The following is a 13,579-nucleotide window of genomic DNA, read 5'->3' on the forward strand; positions in this document are numbered from 1 at the left end:
TGTAGGCCTCTCTGACTCATGGACTCCCGACTCAGTCACATATAGGCCAGACCGGGCTCTAAAGGACATTCGTGAACTAAATGGATTTTTACGACAATCCGGTAGTTAGTTACATGACCACCGTTACTGATACTAGCTTTTATTCCAAATTTATTCAATTGAAATTAAATTCCCAGCTGTCATGGTGGGATTTGAACTCACATCTCCAGATCATTTGTCCAGGCCTCGGCATTACTAGTCTAGTAACATAGGAGGACGCTGAGCACCTCGAGTCTCCTCCCCAAGAGCATGCAGAAAGGAAGCGCAGACAGCAGAAGGAGCGTGCAGCAAACCAGACTCCCCACCCAGCCTTTCCTTCAACGACAGTCTGTCCCACCTGTGACAGAGACTGTAATTCCCGTATTGGACTGTACAGTCACCTAAGAACTCACTTTTGGAGTGGAAGCAAGTCTTCCTCAATTTCGAGGGACTGCCTATGATGATGATGCTACCGTTCCCATTCAACTTGTAAACTTCGAACATATAAGTGCTTGAAGAAAGCAGTCATTCACTCACATTTCCACTGAAAGGTGTGAGGGCAAGATCCCCTTAGATAGGCTTTAACCTCAAAGGGACAAAGGCTCGCTGGTAAATTTATTTATACTAATCTGGTGTCAGCTGTTGCTCAGTGGGTAGCAACTCACTTCTGAGTCCGAAGTCATGGGTTCAAGTCCCACTCCAGAGTCTTGAGTACAAAATCTAGGCATGATGCTCCAGTGCAATACTGAGGGAGTGCTGTCATCGTTCAGATGAGATGTTAAACCGAGGCCCCGTTTGCTCGCTCAGGTGGGCATAAAAGATACCACGGTACTATTTCAAAGAAGAGCAGGGGCATGTCCTTTCCAATATTTTTCCCTCAACCAAATCCTAAAACAGATTATTTGGTCATTATCACATCGCTGTTTGTTGGACCTTGCTGTGCACATATTGGCTGCCGTATTTCCTACATTACAACAGTGACTACACTTCAAAAAGTAGTTAATTGGCAATAAAGCACTTTGAAGCGTCCTGAGGTCAGGGAAAGGTGCTCTAGAAATGCAAGTCTTTTTTTTTCAGTGAGACTAATAAAGGAGATGCTGATAATCACAACAGCTGTAATCCAGGCAAGTTGTCTTCTCCGACAGTAATTAATTTCACATTTACCTCATCTAAAGAAGTGCGAAAACAGACTTAGAACTAAACTGTCCTCTGAAGAGGGATCTATAAAATTCAATGATAAGCCAACATTTAGTGGAAAAGCATTTTAAATGCAGGAGTGATGGACTAACCATTTTTTTCATAGGCAGAAGCTCTTATTGTTGTCTCAAAGACACACATTTATTGCAACTCCCTGACTACCAGGTAGAGTTTGGGTAACTGAACCCAACTTGTTCACACTGATGAGAGTATGACGAAAAACCTAGTTTATACACGTGTGTTCGGATTATGAGCACCCAGATAGAGCTCATTCATCCCTGTGTTGATAAGTCAAACGTTGATTGTGGAAGCTGGATTTTCCCTGGCAATGGATTTGTCTTTGTTTTGTGTGCGGATTGAACCCAAAAATGACTACCCACTTGTGGCAGTCATTTTTAAAATATGGAATACGATTTATTGATGTGTGTTGCACAGAATCGACATTAAAAATGCTACAGACAGGAGTACACCGGGAGAAGGAGCAGTGGAAGTCCCATTCTCTTTACCTGAAAACTCGGCCAAATATCTCACCTCATTAGTTTATTTTGTTCATCTAGAACATTCTTCAAAGCATGGATCGCAAGCTGTCAATTGTGAAAATCTTCATCAATTTGGTCAAGTTTTTGTTTTCTCCTTTTCAATTAATATTCACCAATCAAATTGCACAAAACTTTGCTATATATAAAAAGTATTCTACTCTAATCACATTGCAACAAGAAATTAAATCCCTTGCGGTGTAGGGGCAGCACATCCCATATACAGTCCCTAAAAATAAATATAATTATAATATGGATCTGAAAATTAACAACACACCAAACTTGCCTATAAGATCGGTCTCTCCTGGCATCTCTTCCTATCCTCGCATAGAATTGAGTCTTGCTGGCAGTCCTGCCCATGCTGTAGGGCCTCTACCAATTCTGTTAATGCCCTAAGCACTAATGAAGTTTGCAATTTACTCACTCTGCCACTCCCAAGCATCCAGTTGTCCTGCACTCTTACTGCAATGCAATGCTCAGGGAATGCTGCACTGTCAGAGGTGCCATCTTTCGGATGAGCCGTTAAACCAAGTCTGCCCTCTCGGGTGGATGTAAAAGAACAGGAGAGTTATCCTCAGTGGCCTGGTCAATATTTATCCTCACTTAACATCACTAAAACAGATTACCTGCTTATTTTTTCATTGCTGTTTGTGGGACCTTTCTGTGTGCAAATTAGCTGCCACATTTCTTTCTTTCCTACTACAACAACAACTTGCATTTATATAGCAACTTTAATGAATAAAATGTCCCAAGGTGCTTTACAGGAGTATTATCAAACCGAGCCACTTAAGGAGACATTAGGACAGTAAGAGATAGGATTTAAGGAGCATCTTAAAGGGATATAAGAAACTTAAGAAATAGGAGCAGTAGTAGGCCATACGGCTCCTCGAGCCTGCTCTGTATAGAGAGGCGGAGAGTTTTAGGGAGGCAATTCGAGTTTAGGGCCTAGGCAGCTGAAGATACGGCCGCCAATGGTGGAATGATTTAAAATAGGGGCTACACAAGAAGCCAGAATTGGAGAAGCACAGAGATCTGAGGGTTGTAGGGATGGAGGAGGTTACAGAGATGGGATGGGGTGAGGGCATGGAGGGATTTGAAAACAAGGATGAGAATTTTAAAATCTAGGCGTTGTCGGACTAGGAGCCAGTGTAGGTCAACAAACACATGGGTGTTGGGTGCATGGGACTTGTGCGAGATGGGACACGGGCAGCAGAGTATGGATGAGCACACATATCTGATCCGATCCGATGTAATTTATGGAGGATTGGAGGTCAGATGCTGGCCAGGAGAGTATTGGAATAGGAGAGTCTGGAGGTAATAAATGCAAGGATGAGAGTTTAGCAACTGATGAGCTGAGGCAGGTGCAAAGACGTGCGATGTTCTAGGTGGTGTTTGGTTAATAACTTCATTATCATTGTATCATGCCACTACCAGGATGGTAGAAGGTGAACTGGTCTTTTTCATCCAGCAATTCCTATGTTCCTAAAAATGGAGGAAATCTCCTCTTGCATCGGAACAGTGTATAAAAAAAATAAATACATTTCAATTGAGTACTTAAGGTCTTCTCTACCCTCTCCCCCCATCCCATAAAGTAATACACCCCCCTTCAATTACAAATATAGTTCTGTTTAAAAATGGACACGACTGCTGCCACCGAAATGAAGTCATTGTGCAGTTCATGTTTTTTTGGTTGTTCGCTAACTGGAGAAAAGAGACCGTTGTTGCCAAACTGAGCCGCCTCAGGAAAATTAAATAAAAATTTAAAGTTGAATTCATGTTTCTATCGTCTATTGAAAGTTAACATTTAAAAAATAATCTGAGTTAATTAAAAGTGACATTTTAAATTTTTTTTAAAAAGCCACAACTTTACCGATTTTTCCGCACTTCACTGCATTTCTGAGTTGAGAGAGAGAGAGAGAGAGTGCTCTTCATCTTCTCTGGGAATGAGAGAGTCAATGTCCGAGGCGGGATTATATGCCAGCAAAACTCACTATTTTTATTATTTTTCTTCTCCTTTCCCTTCACATGGAGCTTATTATTACTCTTCTCCTTGACTTATATGTAGAACGCTTCTGCGCAGCTTCCAATTCATTGGCAGCAGTCACTCTGTTTAAAAAATTATGTTGTTCGTCAAACCCTGAAGAATTCTTTACAATATCTACAGATCACTCAGCGAATCAGCCCAGGGAGTATTTAATTGTTGGAAAAGCAAAATGGTTCGCGAGTCTAGACTTTTATTAAAAAAAACCTTAAACTAAACTTCAAATTAGAAGAACATTGAAATTAATTCCAGTAGACCGTTTTTTTTTTTAAAAGAAGAAAATTGGAATTGGGTCCAGTAGAGAAAGCTGTACTGCTCTGAAAGTATCTCGGTTGCCTTTGCATCCCCAGTCTCAGGCAGGCTAATGGATGGACCTATGGCGACTGTTAATGTTGGAGTAGAGTTTAGGATGTGAGAGGAGATTTCTTTAATTGTTAATGGCCCTTAAAATACTGAATCATTATGGGAAGTTTACCTTATTGTTTTAAATCTTAATGCAATGATGACTTGTACAAACAAAGGGATTGAAGCAATAATCCTTTGGCTCGGATATTGTCAGCTATCTGCAGTCGTTAACAAGTTCTTGATCCTCAATCAAATTACTCTACGTTACTTGATTTAACCTTGAGTGTTGGAAGTATTCTTGTGCTACGGTGAACGTTTTCATATTTTGTGAGGCCCCATCGTCTGAATTTGTAGCCCTTGCTCTAAGATGGGGGCCATGTTTTGGTGTCTAGAAAAGTCCCGTGGAATCAAGATGACAGTCCACTAATTGGGACTGTACAGCAGGATCTTCATCCTTGAGCTACGAGTCTGTTTGATGTCTATTTAAAGGTCATTTTAATGGACTGTCTGTCTTTCAATTCCTCTCAAATATTAAGTTAAATGCAACATATTAAGAAGTGAGAATCGCTACTGTTGTGTATGCAATAACTCAATAGACTGAATACTGTAAACTCCGAACAGGTACAAACCTTGCTCTACTTTATTAGGGCCCAAAATGATTACATTACAAGATGGCTGGCCTTTTATACCTGGGCCGCGGACACGTGTGCACAGCCCAATGACCTCCCACAGTGGTGCCACCTGGTGGCTAGTGAACCCAAGCATACATACATGACAATATCCCCCTTTAAGATATTAGTAACGATCTTTTTACAAATTGTGATGGTTCGGGGCTTTCCGCTCCTGAGTTGAATGTCTCAGTTCAACTCCAGCCTTGGGCAAGCGTTCTGAGTCTGTTATGACTGGGGGCTGGATAGCCGATCTGATGGGAGTGGCAATGACCACGTCAGGGATTGAAAGTCCAGATTCATTGACCATGTCAGGGATTGAAAGTCCAGATTCATTGATGACAGCGGAGTCCTCTGATGACTGAGGGTAGGTTGGTTGGTCACTGATTGTGTCTTCCTCAGACTGTTCCGGTTCATCCGTGTGCCGCAGCTTTATCTGATCGACATGTTTCCTGCATGTCTGCCCATTCTTGAGCTTAACGATAAACACTCTGTTACCCTCCTTGGCCGTAACAGTACCGGCGATCCATTTGGGACCTTGACCATAATTCAGTACATACACAGGATTATTGATAGAAATGTCGTGTGCCACAGTAGCGCAATCATGATACCCTTGCTGACTTTGACTTCTGTATTCAACACGATTATTCAAGTCAGGGTGGACAAGAAAGAGCCTGGTCTTGAGACCTCTCCAATAGTTCAGCAGGGGAGACCCCGGTAAGCGTATGGGGTCTTGTCCTGTAACTAAGCATTATGCGTGACAAGCGAGTTTGCAGTGAACCTTGAGTTGCACTTTTCATACTCTGCTTGATGGTTTGGACCGCACGCTCTGCTTGTCCATTGGATATGGGTTTGAATGGTGCTGACCTCACATGTTTGATGCCATTGAGTTTCATGAACTCTTGAAACTGGAGAAGCAAGATCCGTTGTCGCTTACAACGATGTCAGGCAGATCATGTGTTGCAAACATGATACGAAGGCTCTCAATAGTAGCCGTGGATGTGCTGGATGACATGATTGTACACTCTATCCACTTGGAATAAGCATCCACCACAACTAAGAACATCTTTCCCAGGAAGGAACCTGCAAAGTCGATGTGGATCCTGGACCATGGTTTAGATGGCCACGCTGGTGCTTTACTAAGCTGCATGCAAGTGTTGCACTGATGCACACATGATTCCAGATCAGAGTCAATTCCAGGCCACCTGGCAGTGGCTTTCATCATGACAATACTGGGATGGGTGCTATGTAGATTATGCACAAATTTCTCTCTGCCTTTCTTGGGCATAACAACACGATTATACCACAGTATACAATCTGATTGAATGGATAGTTTGTCTTTGCGACGGATGTAAGGTTCGGTCTCCTCACACATTTGCTTGAGTATGGCAGACCAATCACCACTAAGGATACAAAGTTTCACAACCAATAATATCGGGTCCTGGCTGATCCAGGTCTTAACTTGTTGGGCCGTGACAGGGGTTCCTTCACTTTCAAAAGCATCCATGATTAGCAGTAGGTCTGCCGGTTGTGGCGTTTCCACCTTCGGTGTAGGCAACGGCAGACGGCTCAATGCATCGGCACAATTCTCAGTGCCAGGTCTATGGCGAATGACATAATCCTAGGCAGATAATGTCAGTGCTCACCTCTGGATGTGGGATGATGCATTGGTATTGATACCTTTGTTTTCCGAAAACAAAGAAATGAGTGGCTTGTGATCTGTTTCCAGTTCAAACCGAAGACCAAACAGGTACTGATGCATCTTTTTAACACCATACACACAGACTAGTGCTTCTTTCTCTACCATGCTGTAGGCTCTTTCCATCTTTGACAAACTTTTTGAAACATATGCAACAGGTTGTAATTTGCCCGACTCATTAGCTTGTTGGAGCACGTAACCAACTCCATAAGACGAAGCATCACAGGCCAATACTAGATGCTTACATGGATCATAATGTACCAGCAGCTTGTCAGAGCAAAGCAGATTAGTAGCTTTCTCAAAAGCTCAATCTTGAGATGTACCCCAAACCCAGTTGTGGCCTTTTCTTAGCAGCATGTGCAGTGGCTCTAATAAGGTGCTCAATCTAGGTAAGAAATTACCGAAGTAGTTGAGTAGACCAAGGACGCAGCTCCATCACATTCTGAGGCTTGGATGCATTTTTGATGGCCTTGGTTTTCAAGTCCATAGGCCTGATACCGTCAGCAGCAATTTTCCTCCCCAGGAATTCGACTTCCGGTGCCATGAAGACGCACTTCGAACATTTCAGTCTGAGCCCCACTTTGTCTAGACGATGTAGAACCTCTTCCAGGTTGTTCAGATGTTCGGCGGAGTCACGACCTGTGACCAGTATGTCATCTTGGAACATGACGGTTCTGGGAACGGACTTCAGTAGATTCTCTATGTTCCTCTGAAATATGGCTGCAGCCGAGCGAATTCCAAAAGGGCACCGTTGTAGATAAACAGTCCTTTGAGTGTTGATGCACGTAAGTTTCTTTGACGTGTCCACCAGCTCCTGTGTCATGTAGGCCGACGTCAGATCCAGTTTTGTGAATGACTTTCCCCGGCTACCGTTGCAAACAGGTCATCAGCCTTCGGTAATAGGTATTGATCCTGTTTTGAAACTCAGTTGATCGTAACCTTGTAGTCTCCACAAGTCCTGACTGTGCCATCACTTTCAACATGGGAACAATGGGGTTGGCCCATTTGTTAAATTCGACCAGTGATATGATCCCTTCACGCTGGAGTCTGTCCAGTTCGATTTCAACCTTCTCATTATGTACGGAACTGCCCGAGCTTTATGACGTACAGGTCTTGTATTCGAGTCCACGTGGATCTGCACCTTGGCTCCCATGAAATTGCCGATGCCTGGCTCAAACAGCGAGAGGAATTTGCTCAGCACTTGAGCACATGAAGTATCCTCCTCCGACGACAACGCTTTGATCTCATTCCAGTTCCATTTGATTTTTTCTAACCAGTTCCTGCTGAACAGCATTGGACCATTGCCTGGAACAATCCATAAAGGTAAATCGTGACCCGCACCATCATACGACACTTTGATTATTGCACTGCCAATCACCGTTATGAGTTCTTTCGTATACGTACGCAACTTGGCATTGACTGGACTCGGCTTAGGCCTCACAGCCTTAGTATCCCACAGTCTGTCGAATGTCCTCTTGCTCATTATTGATTGACTCGCACCCGTGCCCAATTCCATCGATACCAGCACACCATTAAATTTTACATTAATCAATATTGGTTGGCTCTTTGTTAGGAACGAATACAATCCATACACTTCCTCCTCTGGTATCTCGGATTGCATATCCGGATCTGTGCTAGGCTCGTCATCATCCTCCACGTGGTGTGTCGCAGCACGCTTGCTCAGTTGCAGACACATGCGCTGGAGATGCCCCACTCTCGAACAGCCTTTACAAATATACTGTTTAAACCGACACTGATGATACCGATGATATCCCCCTCAACGCCAACATGGTGATATCCGACTTTGAGCAGCCACAAGTTTTGCGTATGCAGTCGGGTAGGCCCTGCCATATGCAGCTCTGCCAAACGACGATACTATCTTGTTTACAGTACTTGCCGAGTTTTGATTTTTCAATGATATCTGCTTTAAGCTTTTGTTCGTTGTCATGCATGATTGGGCAATCGTGATGGCCTTGCTCAAATCCAGCATCTCTGTCACCAATAGCTTATGCAGGATCACCTCGTGGTTGATGCCGATTACAAAGAAGTCCCGCAGCGTGTTTGCCAACACAGTTTCAAACTTACACGGTCCAGCTAGACGTCTTAGTTCGGCAACGCATTCTGATACATCCTGGCCCTCAGAACGAACGTGTATATAGAATCGATATCTTGAGATGATGATGCCTTCATCTGGTTTGAGATGGTCATGTACCAGAGCACACGATGTTTCATAGTTCTTGTCCATTGGACTTAAGGGTGAGAGGAGATTCTTTGAGTCCATAGATTTTCAGACCGCAAACCATGAGAAGGACCGCCCGGCGCCGAACTGTGTCTGCCTCTTCCTCCATTTTGTTGGCCACGAAGTACTGGTTCAAGTGGGCTATAAAGTCTGCCCAATCTTCTCCCTCCACGAATCGCTCCAGAATTCCAATTGTGCTCATTTTTGCATGCGCAGGTTCTTGTTACCTCATCGCCAAATGTTGTGTATGCAATAACTCAGTAGACTGAATACTGTAAACTCCGAACAGGTACAAACCTGGCTCTGCTTTATTAGGGCCCAAAGTGATTACATTACAAGATGGCTGGCCTTTTATACCTGGGCCGCACACACTTGCGCACAGCCCAATGACCTCCGACAGTGGCGCCACCTGGTGGCTAGTAAACCCAAGCTTACATACATGACAGCTATCAAGTTCATTGATGTAACCTTGTTAATCCTGGAGATTTGTTCAATCTGATTTAAAAGCGTCATCGCCATGTATATGTTGGGGTAATTAACAGATGTCAGTCACTGAGCTGACAGATTTTGTATCGGCTCTTTGCAGACAAACTCCATTCTGGCAAATTGCAGATCCTGTTTCCAATAGGCAATCTCAACGATGATCACCTCTTGGCTCAGTGAGGAACATGCTATGTCGCCAATGTCCAACTACCTGGTGACCCAATCTCATCAGGCTCATAGAGCTCCAGCTTTGGTCTGTCTCACTGGTGGGAATTAAAAGAAAAAACACAATGAAATCACTGGCAATGCCGGCTCCCAGCAGGACTATTGCTTCTCCTTTCATTGGGACCTGCCTCAAGAACCCAAAAAACTAAAGGTTCAGATTGAAAGCAAACAGCACTGCAGGAACCTTGTACTTCTGTCAATCCAGTGCACTCCTGCTGGGAGTGGGAGACTCCTGTAAATCCAGTAACCTCCTGCTGGGAGTGGGAAACTCCAGTCAATACAGTACCCTCCTGCTGGAAATGGGAGCCTCCTATCAATCCAGTATCCTCCTGCTAGGAATAGGAGCCTCCATCAATCCAGTACCCTCCTGCTGGGAGTGGTAGACTCCAGTCAATACAGTACCCTCCTGCTGGGAATAGGAGCCTTCATCAATCCAGTGCCCCCCTACTGGGAGTGGGAGCTGATGGCTAATCCAGTGCCCCCCTGCTGGGAGTGGGAGCTGATGGTTAATCCAGTGCCTTCCTGCTGGGAGTGGAAGCCTCCCATCACTTCAGTGCCCTCCTGAATCCTGATGAAGCTGGTTCTAGCCAATAGAAACATAGACATAGAGACATAGAAAATAGGTGCAGGAGTAGGCCATTCGGCCCTTCTAGCCTGCACCGCCATTCAATGAGTTCATGGCTGAACATGCAACTTCAGTACCCCATTCCTGCTTTCTCACCATACCCCTTGATTCCCCTAGTAGTAAGGACTTCATCTAACTCCTTTTTGAATATATTTAGTGAATTGGCCTCAACAAATTTCTGTGGTAGAGAATTCCACAGGTTCACCACTCTCTGGGTGAAGAAATTCCTCCTCATCTCGGTCCTAAATGGCTTCCCCCTTATCCTCAGACTGTGACCCCTGGTTCTGGACTTCCCCAACATTGGGAACATTCTTCCTGCATCTAACCTGTCTAAACCCGTCAGAATTTTAAACGTTTCTATGAGGTCCCCTCTCATTCTTCTGAACTCCAGTGAATACAAGCCCAGTTGATCCAGTCTTTCTTGATAGGTCAGTCCCGCCATCCCGGGAATCAGTCTGGTGAACCTTCGCTGCACTCCCTCAATAGCAAGAATGTCCTTCCTCAGGTTAGGAGACCAAAACTGTACACAATACTCCAGGTGTGGCCTCACCAAGGCCCTGTACAATTGTAGCAACACCTCCCTGCCCCTGTACTCAAATCCCCTCGCTATGAAGGCCAACATGCCATTTGCTTTCTTAACCGCCTGCTGTACCTGCATGCCAACCTTCAATGACTGATGTACCATGACACCCAGGTCTCGTTGCACCTCCCCTTTTCCTAATCTGTCACCATTCAGATAATAGTCTGTCTCTCTGTTTTTACCACCAAAGTGGATAACCTCACATTTATCCACATTATACTTCATCTGCCATGTATTTGCCCACTCACCCAACCTATCCAAGTCGCTCTGCAGCCTCATAGCATCCTCCTTGCAGCTCACACTGCCACCCAACTTAGTGTCATCCGCAAATTTGGAGATACTACATTTAATCCCCTCGTCTAAATCATTAATGTACAGTGTAAACAGCTGGGGCCCCAGCACAGAACCTTGCGGCACCCCACTAGTCACTGCCTGCCATTCTGAAAAGTACCCATTTACTCCTACTCTTTGCTTCCTGTCTGACAACCAGTTCTCAATCCATGTCAGCACACTACCCCCAATCCCATGTGCTTTAACTTTGCACATTAATCTCTTGTGTGGGACCTTGTCGAAAGCCTTCTGAAAGTCCAAATATACCACATCAACTGGTTCTCCCTTGTCCACTCTACTGGAAACATCCTCAAAAAATTCCAGAAGATTTGTCAAGCATGATCTCCCTTTCACAAATCCATGCTGACTTGGACCTATCATATTACCTCTTTCCAAATGCACTGCTATGACATCCTTAATAATTGATTCCATCATTTTACCCACTACCGATGTCAGGCTGACTGGTCTATAATTCCCTGTTTTCTCTCTCCCTCCTTTTTTTAAAAAGTGGGGTTACATTGGCTACCCTCCACTCCATAGGAACTGATCCAGAGTCAATGGAATATTGGAAAATGACTGTCAATGCATCCACTATTTCCAAGGCCACCTCCTTAAGTACTCTGGGATGCAGTCCATCAGGCCCTGGGGATTTATCGGCCTTCAATCCCATCAATTTCCCCAACACAATTTCCTGACTAATAAGGATTTCCCTCAGTTCCTCCTCCTTACTAGACCCTCCGACCCCTTTTATATCCGGAAGGTTGTTTGTGTCCTCCTCAGTGAATACCGAATCAAAGTACTTGTTCAATTGGTCTGCCATTTCTTTGTTCCCCGTTATGACTTCCCCTGATTCTGACTGCAGGGGACCTACATTTGTCTTTACTAACCTTTTTCTCTTTACATATCTATAGAAACGTTTGCAATCCGTCTTAATGTTCCCTGCAAGCTTCTTCTCGTACTCCATTTTCCCTGCCCTAATCAAACCCTTTGTCCTCCTCTGCTGAGTTCTAAATTTCTCCCAGTCCCCGGGTTCGCTGCTATTTCTGGCCAATTTGTATGCCACTTCCTTGGCTTTAATGCTATCCCTGATTTCCCTTGATAGCCACGGTTGAGCCACCTTCCCTTTTTTATTTTTACGCCAGACAGGAATGTACAATTGTTGTAGTTCATCCATGCGGTCTCTAAATGTCTGCCATTGCCCATCCACAGTCAACCCCTTCAGTATCATTCGCCAATCTATCCTAGCCAATTCACGCCTCATACCTTCAAAGTTACCCTTCTTTAAGTTCTGGACCATGGTCTCTGAATAGGTGGAGAGAGGTGAGAAAGGAGAGAGAGACAGTAATGGAGGGAGATATAGAAGTGAATGTAGAGAGAGAAAGAGATGGCAAAAGGAGGGAGAGCATCTTGCAATGTAGTTACAGTACAGCTTTAGTGTGTGTGCTAAAGTTACATTGTAACCACTCCTTTAAATTAGATGTAGCCTATTCATTGGTTGCATTGTGAAGGTTACGCCCTCTGCTCCAATTGGATTGGACACCCCTGTATCACACAGTGTGTGTCTGAGCCACCCGGAGCAGAGGAGTCACAGGTCGATTCTTGGTAATTGGGCTGAGTGCAAGAGTAGTGATGAGGCGTTATGGTTGGCCACGTTGCAAGTGGTCTAAGAAGGTGAAAAGTCAGCCTTGTTTGCCAACCCAAAACACCCAATGCCTCCTTGTATGGGTGCGATCTTCATCTGCCTTCTCTAACAGTTGAGTGCCCTCCTGACATTTATCATGGCTCTTTTTTTTCTTTATTAATTCCTGAAAAATGGGCAAAATTGGCTTTTATTGCCCATCCCCAGTTGCCCTTGAGAAGGTGGTGGTGGTGAGCCGCTGCAGTCTATGTGGTGAAGGTACTCCCACAATGCTGTTAAGTAGGGAGTTCCAGGATTTTGACCCAGTGAAGATGAAGGAGCAGACAATTATATTTCCAAGTCAGGATCGTTTGTATCTCAGAGGGGAACTTGGAGGTTCTGGTGTTCCCATTCACCTGCTGCCCTTGTCCTTCAAGGTGGTAGAGGTTGGAAGAAGCACCGTAGCCAGATAGAGCTTGATTTATTCCCTTGGGGAGAAAGGAAGTGGGAATTTAAAATTCCATCTTCACTCTAGCTTGCTTTTTGCATAAATGTCTAGAGCTCAAAGTTTTGCCTGCAAGAAACAGTAACCCATCTAATAGCTTTTGTTTCTTTTTCCCCTTTTTTTGCAGAGAAAAAACAGAAGAAAACAAAAGGCAAGGGTGTCAACAAGAAGAAGAGAAAGAGAACCAGACCGAAGGATCACAAACAGTACATTGTCCTCCAAGCTACAGAGAGCACTGACCAGTAAAAGGACAAACCATTTATTACGCAAAGTGCATCAAGCTGCTCCACCCTCCTACACACCACACACTTGGCAGTTGTGCTGCTTTTGACAATATTGGTGGCAAGTAACAAGAGAGAGAGAGAGAAAGTCCACAAGCTTTGTTTTATTTATACTTCATTTGTTTTGTTGTCCCCCATTTGACCTGAATGGAACGAGCTCGGTGTGTCGATGACTTTGACTTTTACAAA

The 13,579-nt window shown here is 44.3% G+C and overlaps 1 protein-coding gene across 1 annotated transcript in view; it reads left to right on the forward strand.

The window, feature by feature from the left end:
• rspo2 (R-spondin 2) overlaps window positions 1-13,355 on the forward strand; it is a 233,464-nt gene extending 220,109 nt beyond the window's left edge. Inside the window, exon 5 of the mRNA XM_070874211.1 lies at window positions 13,237-13,355. Coding sequence (XP_070730312.1) covers window positions 13,237-13,355 — 119 coding nt within the window. The remainder of the gene's footprint in view (window positions 1-13,236) is intronic.
• The last annotated feature ends 224 nt before the right edge of the window (window positions 13,356-13,579 follow it).

This window comes from Pristiophorus japonicus, chromosome 1 (genome assembly GCF_044704955.1).
Source record: "Pristiophorus japonicus isolate sPriJap1 chromosome 1, sPriJap1.hap1, whole genome shotgun sequence".
In the NCBI taxonomy this organism is placed as follows: Eukaryota; Metazoa; Chordata; class Chondrichthyes; family Pristiophoridae; genus Pristiophorus; species Pristiophorus japonicus.